The sequence below is a fragment of the Chionomys nivalis genome, chromosome 23 (genome assembly GCF_950005125.1).
Source record: "Chionomys nivalis chromosome 23, mChiNiv1.1, whole genome shotgun sequence".
Taxonomy (NCBI): Eukaryota; Metazoa; Chordata; class Mammalia; order Rodentia; family Cricetidae; genus Chionomys; species Chionomys nivalis.
In genome coordinates this window covers 48,243,186-48,259,981 of record NC_080108.1, presented here as the reverse complement: position 1 = coordinate 48,259,981, position 16,796 = coordinate 48,243,186, and the positions used below count along the sequence as shown (strand labels likewise).

General features: G+C 36.6%; 1 protein-coding gene and 1 non-coding gene across 3 annotated transcripts in view; one reads left to right on the top strand and one right to left on the bottom strand.

The window, feature by feature from the left end:
- Positions 1–16,796, bottom strand: part of LOC130865307 (leucine zipper protein 2) — a 391,653-nt gene that overhangs the window by 5,719 nt on the left and 369,138 nt on the right. For both annotated transcript variants that reach the window (XM_057756310.1, XM_057756311.1), the window contains exon 10: positions 7,644–7,736. In XM_057756310.1, the coding sequence (XP_057612293.1) occupies positions 7,644–7,736 (93 nt within the window). The remainder of the gene's footprint in view (positions 1–7,643; positions 7,737–16,796) is intronic.
- On the top strand, positions 8,967–9,073 carry LOC130865630 (U6 spliceosomal RNA). Its single transcript, XR_009056181.1, has one exon. It is a non-coding gene; the product is annotated as a U6 spliceosomal RNA (small nuclear RNA).

Here is a 16,796-nt window from a genome sequence, read left to right as displayed (position 1 = left end):
GTCTTCCCTGCCTACCTATATTCTGCCCTGCAGAGTTTCTTTATTAACCAGTGGTATTTGCAATATACAGAGGAGAATCTCACAGGTCAAACAGTAACGTTTATGAGGAATCTGGTCCTTACTAAGAGAAAATTCCATTCTATGTTCTTTGCTCCTCCATGCTTCTGTTTCTAATGACACCTCACAGACAGAAGCATTCTCTGTGTGGGAAATGTCTGATGTATAAACTGTATTTCATAAAACTTATCCCTTGGAATGGGTTCTCAGTTATACAGTCATTATTTATGTGCTTCAAAATGTATGTGCTCCTGTGTATATGTGTGCCTAGAACATTTACCCTCATGGTTATCACTTTCATTGCTGCTGTAATGCTGGAAGTTCCTTGGATAAAGGCTTTAATTAACTGCTTTGTAAAATTCCTACAAATATTTATGTGTAAAATTGATTCTCCTTTAAGTGATAAGTACTAACAATCTATCCAAACAATGCAAAAAGGGTAGAAGTAGAGCTACTACCAAATATTCAAAGGGATACCACAAGGGATGAAGAGCAAGGAGCAAGTTGCAGGAGAGGGAAGTGAGATTCAGGATCAAAAACCATCTCCATTAACTTGAGCAGAATCCCAGAACAGGAGGATGTGCATATATCTCTGTCAAGCTATCAGTCAGCTTCCCACATATTGTTACCCTTAACCATCCCCAGCAAGGCCTAGAGGGCAGTTAATGGAAGATTACAAAATTGAGTATACCTGAGAATGTAATTTTCATACACCATACATTATACTTGCTACTGCACAACGGTTTACTTTTTAAAGACATCATTCAAAGTTAAAGACCATTATGAAGTACTTACATTTCCTGGAGGACTCTTAATTGCCAAAGAAGTTGTTGTAATAGGAGTAGCGGGGCTGTGTCCCCGGCACCCAGCCACCCGCATGGCTAGCTTATGCCCTGAAATAATTACATGGAAACTATATTATTTTAATCACTGCCTGGCCCATTAGTTCCAGCCTCTTATTGGCTAGCTCTTACTTATTGATTTAACCCATTTCTAATATTCTGTGTAGTACCATGAGCTGGCTTAGCAGGAAAGATCTTAACCTGCATCTGTCTGGAGTGGGAGAATCATGGCGACTCCCTACTTGGCTCCTTTCTCCCAGCATTCTCTTCTGTTTACTCCACCCACCTAAGGGTTGGCCTATCAAATGGGCCTAGGCAGTTTCTTTATTACTTAACCAATGAAAGAAAAGAAAGATATCACTCCCACATCAAGAAGTGAGGAAAAACTAATCAGGGGGAAGATTGAATTTTAACAACCAGTTATAAAGTGGTGTCAATTTGGGAGGCAGTTTAGCGTTTGGTACCTTTGTACGTGTCAACAAAATTCTGTGGGATGCACAGTTCCAATAATAAATTAAAGATTAATATTAATCTTGACATTGTGAGAAAATAATAATTGCATAGCATGTTCCTTTTTCCTTAAGGAAATTAACAGGGGTTAAAAAAAAGGGGGAGGCACTATGTAGTACTGAATTATACTTCCTGGGAGAAAGAGTATAGATTTGGAGTCATAGACTGGCTCAGTTTCCAAATGTAAAATCTACAAAGAACAGGTTGAATGATATTTACCATAGAAACGTATTAGTTAGTCATGCACAGTGGCTAGAGTCTATACTCTCAGGACTTCTGGGCTGCCACAGGAGGATTATTGTGAGTTTGATGTCATTCTGGGCTACATGGTGAATTCTAAGTCAGCAGAGGATATGTAGAGAAATCGTGTTTCCAAAAGAATCAAAACAAAATAGTGAGAATAAATGGGGAGAAGTTTTTGATAATTCATAAGAAAGAAAGCAAAACTGGTTTTGTGGGAGTCTAGACTGTTTGGATGCTCACCTTCTAGACCTGAATGGAGCGGGGAGAACCTTGGACTTCCACAGGGCAGGGAACCCTGACTGCTCTTTGGACTGGAGAAGGAGAGGGAAGGGGATTGGGGGAGGCGGTTGGGGGAGAAGGAGTGAAATGGAAGGAGGGGGGGAGGTGGAAATTTTATTTTTAAGTAAAAATAAAAAAATAAAAAATAAAAAGACACAGGCTAACAGAAAAAGAAAGAAAGCAAAATGATTGTAGGAAAGTATGGAAGTTTAATAAATAATGGAAAAATGAAAGAAAATGATAAGGAAATGCTTGCTTACCTCTGCAGAATCTGTAAACTGAAACTATGAGAGGAAATCTTATTGCTAGTTACACAACAGTGCCAAGCAGATATGTGTAAACCACTAATCTCTGAGATCATGTGAGCTGTGGCAACACAGGACTGAGTTGAAGAGGCTAGACTGGAGAGAGTTCTAAAGTTTGGTTTCCTGAGAAATAATACCAGCCATCTCTCAGTATATTTGACCATACATTTAACCTTCTATTTCCATCTTTAACCCAATCTACACATGTGTAGAAGGAGCTGCGGGCAGCATTCCTGCCTCCTGGCTCCCATCTGCCTGGCTAGCTTATGCCCCAAAATAACAACACACAAACTGTATTCATATAAATACTGCTTGGCCCATTAGCTCCATCCTCCTACTGGCCAACTCTCACATTCTTATCAACCCACCTCCATTAATATGCGTAGCACCACGAGGTGGTGACCCTCCAGGAAGATTCTAGCGTACGTCCATTTTGGGCTGCAGCTTCATTGCGTCTGCCCTGGAGAGGAGAGGCATGGTGTCTGCCTCACTTCCTCCCAGCATTCTTTTCTGTTTACTCCACCCACCTATGTTCTAACCTATCAGGCCAAGCAGTTTCTTTATTAATTAACCAATGAAATCAACAGATTGATATATGACACTCCCACATCACACATGAAAACAAAATGCAAAATGTCTGTAATCCTTGGTATGCTGTTTAACAATGGCCGTGGGAAAATGAGATGGAGAGAAAGCCAGCTTTGCTGCCTCAGTTTTATCCAATTGTTTAATATTATCCTCTAATTGAAACTATTTTAAAAGTAAAGAAAAATGCCCGAAATCAGCTTCAGGGGTTCTCAGTGTTTAGGACAAAACATTTACAAGAGATATTCTGACTGGATTTACTCAAATATAATACATTTTAGGAATCTTCTTATAGATTAACTGGATCCTGGGCACCTTATTGGCTGATACAGGGATGTTTGGTCATATGGAAATTAGAAAATTATTGCTATATCCTCTATTGAAAAGAAGCCACCTGCTAAAGTCAATCTGAAGAACAGCACTGGTAATACTCAGAGGCAGGTTTTGATTTCTGTATTCTGCCCTGTGCTGTACAGTGTGAGCTGTGATCAGCAGCAACCACTCACACAACCAATCCCTAATGAGACATTGGGAAACTGCATGTGTCTTCCCCACTTCTCTCTAGAGTGCAAGGGATCATGAGGATTTCTCCCCTCAATACTTCACTCCTACCCTCTCTCCAGAATGTGAGTTTTCATTTTCCGATCCCACATAGCTACCCACTTTAACTGCTAATTATGTTTCAAAGACCTTTGATTAGAATTTCATTGTTAATATTTGACTGAAACTTTATTCTTTCTTTGGTATTTTAACCAACTCTACCTATCTCTGTTATTGTGAATTAATAACAAATAAAGCCACTTACTGACAATTACAGACTATGAGGTCTTTTAAGGACAGATTTTAGGTTTTCTCACCTCAAAATTAATGCAATTCTAAGATCATAAATAATTTCATTTGGAAATTTGAACATAGTTATAGAAACAATTAGTGAGGTGAAATAATAGTTATGAAGATGACATTTGCCCTGAATATGATCTATAGATACAATCCCTACCAAAATGATAGCAGGCAGGATTATTGAAATAATCAGGCTGATCATATAAATTGCAAGACTGCAATGGGCTCAGAATAATCCATTTGGCATTACAATGTGATGACAAAGTTTCAGAATTTTCATTTCCTATTCAGAACTTATGTAAAGATATAGGTACTAAGATATTTAGTACTTCCTTAGGGTTGAGCACACAAACTGGTTATGTAATACCAAATGGTAAACCTTGAAGCTTTGCATGCAAATAACATTATGGACTGAACAGATTGTATTTATGTATGTAGGAATATATATGCATATTTGAAAGAGAGCATGGAGGGATTTATAAGTGAGATTGGAGAAAGGAGATATAATTATATTATAAATATATTATAGTCTCAAAAAATAATGAGTATTAATCATAGTTATAGTTATATGAAGTAATAAAAAGATACTTTGGAGGAACATAAATGATAGACATATAAAAATATAGATATACAAAGCAATATGGAAAGCAGAAAAATTAACTCATACTTTTCATCAATTAGCTTTTGATAAAGGGAATAAATATTTGATGTATAAAAGGTAGCCATTGCATAAAAAATGTGACATTTATGATACTTGACTGAATAACCAAATAAAGAATAAAAGAGAAGGCTCATCAGGAATTGAAAGCCTAAATGTTGGAATACAAGGAAACAAAGTAATTCTTGTGTTTTTAAAGTAATCATTTAAATTAGTTCTCTTTTCTGTCAGTTTATATATTCAATGAAAGAAACAAGAGAGGAGCTTGACTCTTTATCTGCATATACAATGATGTTGAAAATATTTTCACATTGCTAGACTGTAATGACTGTAACATTTTCACAGTGCTTACCCAGCTAGGGTGCTGTTACTATGAATTTAGACAGTTGTACTGGAGAATAGCTCCCGTGGGTGCAATGGTCCTCTAATACTCATTTGGCTCATGGGAAAGCATCAGAAATGTAGCGTCCCCAAATGTGAGCATGTGGAAAGGCGTAAACCTCAGTGCTTATGGTAAAAGGTACCCAGGCTTTGCACTTGGGTGATCATATTACACTCAACACAGAGGACACTAAATAGGTGTAGCCCATGGAATACAGTTTAAACAACAATGGTTTAGAAAAAGCGTAGCTCCTTGGTATTTCCAGTAACAAGTTATCTTTTTCTTCTATTGTTCTAGTTAGATACTAAAATGGTAATTCCTATGTAAGCTCCTGTAGTAATGGTGGCACATTTCATATGAACTTGATAATGGGTTCAGGACATCTATTTCCAGAATTTGACATTTATTATACGATAATTTAATATTTGCATTCATATATGAATGAGCATGCATACATATACATAGCTGGATGCATGTAATTAAGGCATGTAATTAAGGACTGTGAGGCTCCAATAAGATTACATTGATCTCAGTAATTGCTAAGCTTCCTACATAACAGTCATCAGGTACAATGAAAGCTTTTACAAAATCCCTCAGCTTTATTGATTTAGAATGCTCCAAATAGTTGTTCAAAATGTGACTAATGTCCCCAGATAATTTTGTAATTATTTCTATTTGAAAGCCACTGTAAAAAGCACAGAATTCCTGGAGCATATGAAATGAACACATCAGTTGTGCAGATCCCACGATGGAAACGCTGAGGTAACATTTCTGCTCAGTCCTGTGCAACCATCTTTCTAAGTGTTCTCTAGGTGATGCATTCTGAAGTCACAGATTAGAACCTCTGATCCAAAACTTGAAAATGGATAATCACACAGTACCACTAATCCCTCCTTTTTAACACCTGAGGCATTTGCCTAGTTTACATTTTCTCTGGGTCCATAGCTCTGACTGAGCACTCTCTACAGTAGGAATTACAGCTTCTGGAAGGTTGAGACACCAAACACCAATATGTACTAAAGTAAGGCTGATGTGGTATTCCCCTCTGTGTGCTGTGATTAACGTTAATGAACAAAGAAACTGCATTGGCCTGTTGATAGGGCAGAACTTAGGTAGGAGAACAGACTGGACTGAATGCTGGGAAAAAGAAAGGCAGAGTCAGAGAGATGCCTTGGAGGTGCTCTCAGAGTAAGACATGCCGAAACATTAGCCACAGCCACGTGGTGATACATAGAATAATAGAAATGGGTTAAATTAAGATGTAAGTGTTAGCCAATAAGAAGGTAAAGCTAATTGGCCAAGCAGTGATTTAATGAATACAGTTTCTGTGTGGTTATTTTGGGGCTGAGCAGCCAGAGGGGTGGGGAATGGGGCAAACAAGTGAACCCTCCCTCAACATAAGGCTACTGAAGTAAGGCTAGAGACAGTATTCATGTTCGTACCAGTGAAGACAGTGCCAGAAAAGGACATGGTTATAGGAACTGTCAAAGGGAGAGAAGCTTATGAAAGAGAAATCCAGTAGTAGGAATGGGGGATAATAATAACACACACACAGAGACATGCACACAAACACAAACACAATTTTGACAGGTCCAACTTTTTGTAAGAAGATAAGCCAAAATGATGCTCAGAAAATCAATGAACAAAGCAGAGCTTTTCAACCTGTCATATAAAAGATAAATACCTTCCTACAAATGATACTTGCCTAGTTCATCAGTTGACAAACGTTTGAAAACATTGTATAATTGAAACTATGTATAATTGAAACTAAATTCTCCAATGAGGGAATCCAAGTCCTTACTTTGTGGTTCCTGATTAACTTATGGGTGAGTTTCCTACCACTTGCTGTGGTCTATACTGCATCCACAGTGCTCTGGCATATTTTCTGTTTGTGAAAATTCACTCTGATGGGCTAAGATCTATCCTTACTCCAGACAACTGCAAAGGCATCCTTTCTGACACATCGTCTTCTGGACTCTAGGGAAGTCAATTGCAGACTGTTGATTTCAACTCCTGATCAGCTTCATATCCTAAATTCTATAGTTTAGATATATGGTTCGATAAACAAAGATACAGTAGCAAACATTTTGAAAACCACTTTTTAAATTTACTTATTTTTTTATATCATGTGCATCAGTGTTTTGCCATGAGTCTTGAGTTCCCTGGAACTGAAGTCACAGACAGTTGTAAGCTGCCAAGAAGGTACTGAAATTGAACCCAGGTTGACTGGAGGAGCAGTTGGTGCTCTTAACCATTGAGTCTTATTTACAACCTGATTTTTTTTTTCAAAAAATGCACGTTGGGATCTAGCAGAAAAGAAATACAAGTACCAATTTATTTGGTTTTCCATCTTACTTATTTACTTTAAATATTGACTAATTTCCTTCAGTCATGTGTAGTCTCAATATATAATTTCTATTTGGATTAGAGCCTGCATCTGAATCTGGTTAACAAAAATATCATTTGTTAGAGCCATCACAAAAGATCTAAAACCTTCATCCTAACAGAATTCAGGGGTTGATGTTTTATTTTTTATTGCATTTATTAAGATGGATCCCTCTTCCCTTCACCATCCCCCAACAGTTCAGTTTCCTATCTGTTTATCATATGAAGGTGGAGGATATCTTGTTCTATAAGAGCACATTAGCTTTTCTTAGGTGGTGAATACTATGGAATTTGTTTGCTTCCTTGTTCTGCTTTAACCCTGTGATTGCTATCTATCTTGTTGTTGTAAGAATGATGTGGGGTTGGTGCGGCAGAATCTGACTATAAAATCAAGAAGAGTATCTACCTGATGCTGTTTAGGCAACACCTACGCCATCACATGGAAAGCTATAGAGCTTAGAAAAAAGACTCCCCTACCACAGAGAACATTTCATGATGGTGTGAGCTACCACTGCCAAATGTTGGGTCCTTTCCAAACCACTTTAGGTTATTCTTACATCTTGAGGACCACACACAGAGGTTCTCCTCGTCTCTTCCTTTGTTGACTGAACTTGGGAGCTCTCATGGTTTCCTGGAGAACTTCTCTGTGACTGGAGAGAGATACACAGAAAAAAGAAAGAATGCATATCATTAACAATAAGAGAAATAGGTTTTCACACAGACATGAATTTATGTGATTATATGATATAAAATACAATTCATCTTCATACTCTAAAAAAGAAAATAGACATTATTATACAATACATCTTTAAAAGGTGCCTTACAATTCTTTTCTTTGAAATTAAGAAGAATAATTAGTTAAATGTAAATTTTTACATTTGTGAGGCCTAATGGAACTTTCCCGTTGCATATGCACATTTCTCAAGTACTAAGATTTTACTTATTGATTTCCATTTCTTAAAAGACAGGAATCTTGCCCTTCTTCTTTATATTAATCCCCAGCTTGTTCGAGATATAATAAACATTCGTTTTCCCAACTGGACAGAAAATACCTTGCAATATTACAGAAGATACCTAGAAGGTTACATGGTTTCTGTTCTTTCAAAGAGCAAGCTGTTTACCCCAGGGAATTGAAATACCATTATAACATTCATATCATTAGGAACACTAAGAGAGAAAAATACCCTGACTGAAAGACAGGTATGAGTAATATGTAACTCACTATGGGAAGGTTCATGGTTGTCCACTAAGAAGTGTGGGCATGAGTTTCTTAGGCACAACTCACTTAAATATAATGATGTCCTCATAAATCTAGAAAAATCATAAGTGCGATTTCCTGAGTTTAAAGCTTTGGTTGCAATGGGCCACATAGGAGAAATATTTGAAGATTTTAACTTCTGAGTTCCAAGAAGCCCAAGAGTGGAACAGAATCTAGGCAGAGTACAAGAAACCCAGCCAGGATCTTCAGTTATTCTATGTGGTCCTCCCATAGATGTCTACAAATAACTGCACTCCTTCATAAGAAAGCATTCTCACAAAAATAGTGTGCTAAAATTATTGAACAATTTTTAATAAACACGGTAGAATGTTTATTGCAAGTGAGACTAATAAAGTTTATGGAATATTAGCAAATTCATAGAAAATAAAGCACTCTAGTTCATTTAACAGTTCCAATATTAATTTAACAGGGTGTTGAGCTTTGGCTGAAAACAGTAATTAAGTAATTTCCCTTGATACCTAAGCTTAACTTCATTGAAATCTAGAAGGAATTGAGAGTTGTAAATTTTTCTCCTCTAATTTTGTTTAAAAGAAATAAATATACTCCTCCCTTTTGCACTTTCTAAGGAACAGAAAAGATAAAAGCTTTCAGTGACACCCTTATTTTCATCTCAGCAGCACATATACTAAAACTGGAATAATACTGAGGAGATTAGCAAGGCCCCTGCAGAAGGACGACACACAAATTCCTGAAGCATTTCACATTTATTAAAAAAAAACTCTCTTTCACCATTATTGGAAATGAATTATAAGATGTGTTTTAAGATAACATGAGATCAGATTTGTCTGCAAGCATGGGAAGAGTGATGTATTGTTCATATTGAGTTTAAGGCAGAAGCTTATGCAAAGGAAAACTATGAAGAAAAGTAGGGGGCAGAAATTGATGGGAAATATGTTCCACCTTACCACAAGGGCTTCTATGACCATATCACCTTGAACGCGCCCGATCTTGTCTGATCTCGGAAGCTAAGCAGGGTCAGGCCTGGTTAGTACTTGGATGGAAGAAAGGACAAAGGCAAGAGAGAGATGGAAAGAGTAGCACTTGGAGGGGTGAATGGGAAACTTTGGTGGATGTAACCTTTTTGACGGTACAACAAAAGACACTCTTCAGGAAGTACTTGAGTAAGCAACTTTTATCAAAGCACCGATAACTCAAAGAGCAAATTTAAAGGGCACACATTTATAGAATTTGCTTCATTTGAAGATGCTAAAGAATCTATAAACTTTTGGGAAAAAAATTGGAAATCAAGGGCAAAAGAATCAGATTGAAGTTACAAGGAACCAGGGTATTGCCTATTGTAAGAAGTCAGCCACCCAAACCTCTGTTTGTCAAAGGTCTGTCAGAAGATGCCCCTAGAGAGACCTTTAAAGTATCATTTAAGGATTCTGTTCAAACAAGAATAGTCACTGATTGGGACACTGGTTCATCAAAAGAGTTTGACTTTGTGGAGTTCAATAGTGGGGAAGACACTAAAGCTGCCAAGGAGGCTACAGAAGATGGAGACAGACATGGGACTGGGCCAGACATAAGGGTGAAGGTGACTTTGGTTGTCTAGATAGAAGCAGAGGAGGTTTTGGAGGCTGAGTAGGGGGTCAAGGAGGAATAGGAAAGTTTGGTGGCACAAGCCATAAGACTTTGTAAGTAGAGGAGAAGGGAGAAACTTCAAGTCGCCAGGAACTAAAATGAAGTTTGAACAGTTTCTTCAACCCCACTTTTTTCCTCTTTGTTTGAAATAAAGGGCTCTGGAGTTTTCTCTGTTACCTGTTCTGTGACAGAGCCTTATGAGGACGTTCCGATATAATATGTAGCCATGTGGTCTACTTGGAATCCATATAGATAACACTTCGAGAGAGATACCCTGTTGGCTTTCACCAGTTATTCATATAAACTTTTAAAAGATGAGTGATAGAGTTAACCCTTACCTGTACATTTTGAGTTTATATTGTTTCATCTCATATATGAAAACATTTTTCCTATAAATATTTTTCTTTTTTTTTCCATTGGTGGCTGTAAAGAAATGTTTTATTGTGTGCTTTTTATTTTGATTCAGTGACTTTAGGGCAAATTAAAAATCTTATCTGTTTAAGACAGGCAGGGTACCCTGCCTTCTCTTAGGACTGGAGGAGGTGGGAGAGGGTGAGTAGGGGAATGCGAGGATGGAAGTGGAAATTTTGAATGGTATTATTTATAAAGCAATAAAAATAAAATAAAATAAAGAATAACACTCTTACACTTTCATCAATCTCTTTGATACACTTTGAAGATAGCAGATAACAAATGTCCCCAATCTCTGCTCTGGGGTAATTTCCTTTGGGGATGTGAAGATGATAAAAATGCTGTTTTTATCATTACAATATCTATGCAATCAGTCATCTGGTAATTTGACTCAATACAAAACATGTGTGCCCATGTATCACATTCACAACTGGTACCTGAAGAGTCTGAAAGGAACATTGAGTCCCCTGGAAACTTGAGTCACAGATGATTAGGAGCAATCATGTGGTCCAAAGGGTCAATCTCAAGTCCTCAAGTTCAGTTATACTCCTAACTTGGAGCCATCTATCCAGTCAAAGAAACACATCCTTAACAAAAGCCAAACACATATTTGTTTCAGGAAAAATCAGTAGTGTACCCACCACCTTCTTCCCATCACCTCCAACTCACAGATGAAATGAAGACACAGATTTAAAGAGGCTATAACAGACATTAATTCTGAAAGTGACTGTCCCTGACCATCACAATGAGGAAAAGAGCTGAAAAACATAAAGAAATGCATTAAATTACACTATGTGTAATTTCCCCATCAGTTTCCAATAGTATCTTTTAGTTGAGCAAACAGATAACTGAATAACAATTTTATTTCAATGTACAGCAGTTATAACTGTAAAAGCAATAATTAAGTTACTTGCCAATGTTTTTCAGCCTCTGTCAATGTCTACATGCACAGAGGTCCCACATGTCTACATTTGCTGTTCCTAGGACATATATTGTATTCATAGGCCTTATCAATATATGCTTCATAAATAAAATTTACAGGTTATAAATCTGTAAAAGGCTGGAGAGGGTGACAGCACTTGTTGCTCTTTCAGAGGACCCAGGTTTGATTTGCAGCACGTGCATGGTGTCTCACAGCCATCTATAACCCTGTGTGCAGGGTATTTAACAGTCACGTGTGCAGGGTATTCAATAGTCACGAACGTGGTACACGTAGATATATGCAATGACAGCTTTCATACATGCAAAGCAAAATAAAATCTAAAGATAAAAATTTAAAAACTCTGTAGAACGTATTTGGAAAATGTCTTCTGTTCCCATCAGACTTCATGGGAACCAAAGCCTTATGGCTCTATTAATCATCTATAATACATTCTATTATACATCAGAGTGCAGTCTCCAGAGGAAAGCATATTCATAATTGAGTCTTTGTAAGATAGTAGGTATTTTGCGATTAACTAATTATTGTTTGTCATTTTCTTTCATCTTTTTTATGACTTATACTTAAAATAAAAACAAAATAAAGCTAAGTGAAAAGTATGGAATCATAGAGTGACTAGACATGCACAAGGCTGAAGAAATTCTAGCAAAATGAATGAGAATAATTCAAAGGCGATTTAAATTATGTCTAGCAGCTCTGAGTGAAAATGTTTACATATACTGTATGTATCACAATATAATTACAATTAAAAGAGAGCACAGCATAATTTAATTTAATTTTATTCCTAGAAGCACCATTTGGTTCTTAAGAAATAGTCATTATTCCTTCTTCTTTTCTACTGTACCAGTAATAGTGTCCTTCCTTTTATTCTATGGTATGTAATTGTTTGGAGTGTCACAATCCCTGAGTGATCCAAGACAGAGGCACACACCCAGGTCATTTCATAGAAACTTTATGATGAAACAGTTGCAGCCAGATGAAGAAACAGGCTGTAATCACTTAGTTATGTGTAAACTCTGGCAGGCTTTATTCTACTCTCTCATAAGAAATCCAGTTTCATAGTCAACGTACCATGTCTTCTAGAACACTGGCTTTTATTTTCCCAAGGCTTGTTTCTGCAGCTGTATCAACACATTTTTTAATATGACTTATGTTACTATTTCTGATATCTAAAACTGAAACTTTAATTTTAGTGTATTCATTATATCCCTAAATATGATAATATGAGTGATTAATTATATTTTATGTAGGTATCATATTTTAAGACTTATTCTGATATTTGAAATTGAGTTGACAAATAAAAAATGAATTAAATGAAAGTTTTGATTTATTATCTATCTCTCTGTCATCTTTCTAGCCTCTATCATTTATCATTTGTCATCTGCTATGAACTGCATCTACCTACCATCTAGATTATATCTATCATAAATCTGTTTACCATAGACCTCTATTATACTATCTACCTCCTATATATCTAACTAAAATATAACTAGATCTATCTATCATGTACCTATTATCTGTCTATCCTTTATCATTTATCTATCTATCTATCTATCATCTATCTATCTATCTATCTATCTATCTATCTATCTATCTATCTATCTATCTTTGCACCTGTCTGTCCTGTACAGAGTTATGTGTTTCAATACATAGTCTCTAGATGATGTTTTAAAAAGTTGTAAAACATTTCTGGGCAAAGGCATGCCAGACAAAGATAGACAGTTTGACCAGACCTTCAATTTGTATTTATAACTTACTCCTGCTTCTGGTTTAATAATTTTTTTGATCTACCTGGAATTGAAGCTGCCCCCAGCTATACCCTCCTGCCTTGAACTTTACATGCTTTATGGCAATGGGAGTCAGCATGAATTTTTGCTGCATTGAGTTCCTTCTATCATAAATGAGAAAATAAACTAATATAGAAATTACAATACAAAATTCAAAAAAGTATAAAAATAAGATTATTGTCAGGGTAAACAAAACCATGTGGGCCATAGAGTTTTAGAATTAGTTTTCCAAAAAATATGGAAGAATTTGGAGTTTCAGGCTAGAGAAGCCCCAGCATGAATAAAGTAGTATTTAGTGGGCTGGTGAACGTGACAGAGACAGACAACTGATAAAACATAGGCATAAAGACTTTGCTAACGAGTCTTCAGAGGCAAAAAAAAAAAAAAAAAAAAAAAAAAAAGACTGGGTGATAAATTCTGACTATAGGAATCTGGATACAATCTGCTAAATAGTGTCTTAAAAATTAGTGCTGCTGAATTTAAAAGCAATGAACTACTTACTTTGCAGATAATATTTAAAACTATTATAGCACATTTAGCCACACTTACAGTAAAAATCAACATAAAAAACACAACATAAAGTGTTTTTGAAAAGTATATTTTAGTGAAAAGAAGAGTACAAATGAATTTAAATAATAGCACAGGTATTCATAAATTTATTGTAGGCAGGAATGAAATAGGACCCAAAGTGAAACTGTGTACCGGGACAACAGAATTCGCATCTTTTGTGTATTGCTTTTCTCAATTATTTTATTTTTAAGACTATATATATATATATGTATATATATATATACATATATATGTATATATAAATGATAATAACATCAAAGTAATAACATCATTACCTCAGTCTTTTCCAAGTATACTCACATTCCTCTCCCTGTTCATTTTCAAATTCACATCCACTTTTTGCATTAACTAGTCCCCAAACATAGATCTACAATACAATTTATTCACTTAGGGTTCATAGATCATTGAGGAAGAGTGGGGAGTAAAGATGGAAAAGAATCAGAGGATCAGGCAGTTTGCTGTGAGGCTTTGTCTCCTAAGAATGCCAGAAGCTACACCCAAAAAGCCTCACCAATGTGATTGCCTAAATATGAGCCAAACAAAGACAACACTGACAGGCATGCTAAAGGGGGTTTGGCAAAGTCCATGAGTAGTCCACCCTATACAAATACTTTAATAGAATACCTTGCTCAGCCTTGATATGGGATGAGGGGGAGGGGCAAGGGCTTGGTCTTGCCTCAAGTTGGTATGTCAGACTTTGTTGACTTCCCAAGGAAGTCTTTACCCATTCTGAGGAGTGGATGGAAGGTGGGAAAAAGGGGGAGGTAGGGAGGTGGAAGAAGGGGAGGGAGAGGGAACTGGGGTTGATATGTAAAATGAAAAGTAAATTTTTTAAATAAAAATATGAAAAAAAGAAAATGAAAAAAGAATTGATAAGAAAGACAGAAATGATTTTTCTATTTTTTTTTATTTTCAATACATCCTGACTGTAGATTTTCACACCTTCATGCTCCCCCTTCAACCCTATCTTCCCCAGATCCACTTCTCCTCCTGTTTTCTTTCAGGAAAGAGCAGACCTCCCAGGGAAATCAACTGAACATGACAGAACAAACCCTTATATCAAGGCTGAGCAAGGCAGCCCAATAGGAGAAGAGGGGCCCAAGAGCAGTCAAAAGAGTCTGATATATATCTTCCTACTCCACGTGTCAGGAGTCCTACATAAACATAAAGTTAATAACCATAACGTATATGTAGATAATCTAGTGCAGCCCTACACTAGAGGGTTCATCACTTAAGAGCTTTTCCTCAGGATTCCGTTTCAATTCCCAGTACCCACATTGGGCAGGTTGCAGGAAATTTGACACTTTCTTCTGGTGACTACAGACACCTGCACTGACATGCACATATCCACACACATCTATTTGTAATTAAAATTAAAAAGTCTTAAAAAGAAGAACCCATTCAGAAATGATATTGTAAGGAAAAAATTCTTCCCATTAAGTGTTCCGGTGTGTAACTCAGCATATTTGTTTTAAAGAGTTTCTTTAGAAAAGAAAGAAACCTGTGAAGATAGAACCTGCAGTGTGCTCTTTTCAAATGGGATCACACAATGAAATGTTCTCAGTTCACCATGCAGGAACACAGAGGTTTCCGTAATGTTTGTAAAGAAGATCTAGTGATTGTCTTGAGCTGGTCTCAGAATTTTTGATCATGTACAAAATCTTGCATTTGCCAGGATATACAATAAAAATTATGGGGCTATCAGATTTACACCAGAGTTTCCGAGAGAAGCAGATAAGGCTTGTCACTGAAGACCAGGTTTGGATTCCCAATGAGAAGTCCAGAGGAATTCAGTCTGCAACTGTGAACATGAATCCAAAGTGCCAATGGGGATCCCAGGATGTTAGAGATGCTTAGAATATATGAGTGTCTACCAGGGAGAGCTGCAGGCACTATGTGAAAACAGCTCGGGAGACTCTATGTGCTTCCACACAATAACACCAGGGATGGGAGGTGTGGATTCTTAGCTGTACTTGAGTGCTGATACTGCTGCCTTGGGTTCCACACTCCAGATCTGACCCTTTTTAAAATCAGGTTTCATTATTGTTTGGTCTGGACTATTCTTTCTCTCTTCTTGCTTCTCATTCCTGAAATGGGAGTGTTCACACCATATCATTGTACACTGGGAATGTGTAACTCGTATTGACTTTACCAAGAGTCTCAAAGGAGACTTTGATATTTTGAGTAATGTAAGACTGTGGATAAACTTCATGTTTGACTAAACACATTTTAACCATGAGATGACCATGATCCTGTGGTGTTCAAGTGTGTGACTTTGTGTTTTAAATGTGAAATATCCTCTATAGGTTTACATGGTTGGACATTAATCACCAGCTAGTGATACTGATTTCAGAGTTTGAGACATAGGATGCGAAACTGAGCTGGCTCAGTCATAGTCCGCCATTGCCAGATCTTTGAAGATTGTAGTTCAGAGCCATTTTGCATTCTACACTTGGCTTCATAATCTGACATTGTCTGAAGTCCTCTAGTCCCATAGTTACTCTTCTATGCCTAAACTGACATGAATGAATAAATCAAACCTGCCTTGCCATGATGGACTCAACCAAACCTTCCCTGACACAGTGGACTCCCACCTTACAGGAAGTGATGGATGCTGCTTTAAAGCCATGAGACATAATCACTACTTCCTTGTTAAGGTTGCTTCCAGCAGGTATATTTTCCATGATAAGAAGTGTAATTAATGCATGCATTATCTCCCCTCCATCTCCAAACTATTATCATGTGTTTTTGTTACATTGTGGGAGGTTTTTATCCTATTAAGTTTACAAAAAGCAAAGGATAAAAAGATGACAATACCACAGTCCTCACTCATAAATTTGTCAAGGAAAATTTATCTTACTTTGTTTTTATTTAAAATTAAAGCAATCTATAACAACACTTTTAATAAAAAAAATAATGTATGACATGATCCTTGTGACTATCCATGCAAAAAAGTTTAAAATCCTTCATGATATAAAGCCTTATGATTAATTAAGAGAATTATTACTTTGAAACTTAAGGAATATAATCCAGAAACTACCTTTTGTCTCTATGACATAGAACTAAGAAAAAAACAAAGCTGTACTAAGTCTGTTGAACATCAGAATGAGAACTGACTTTATGGACAAAATCTGGAGTG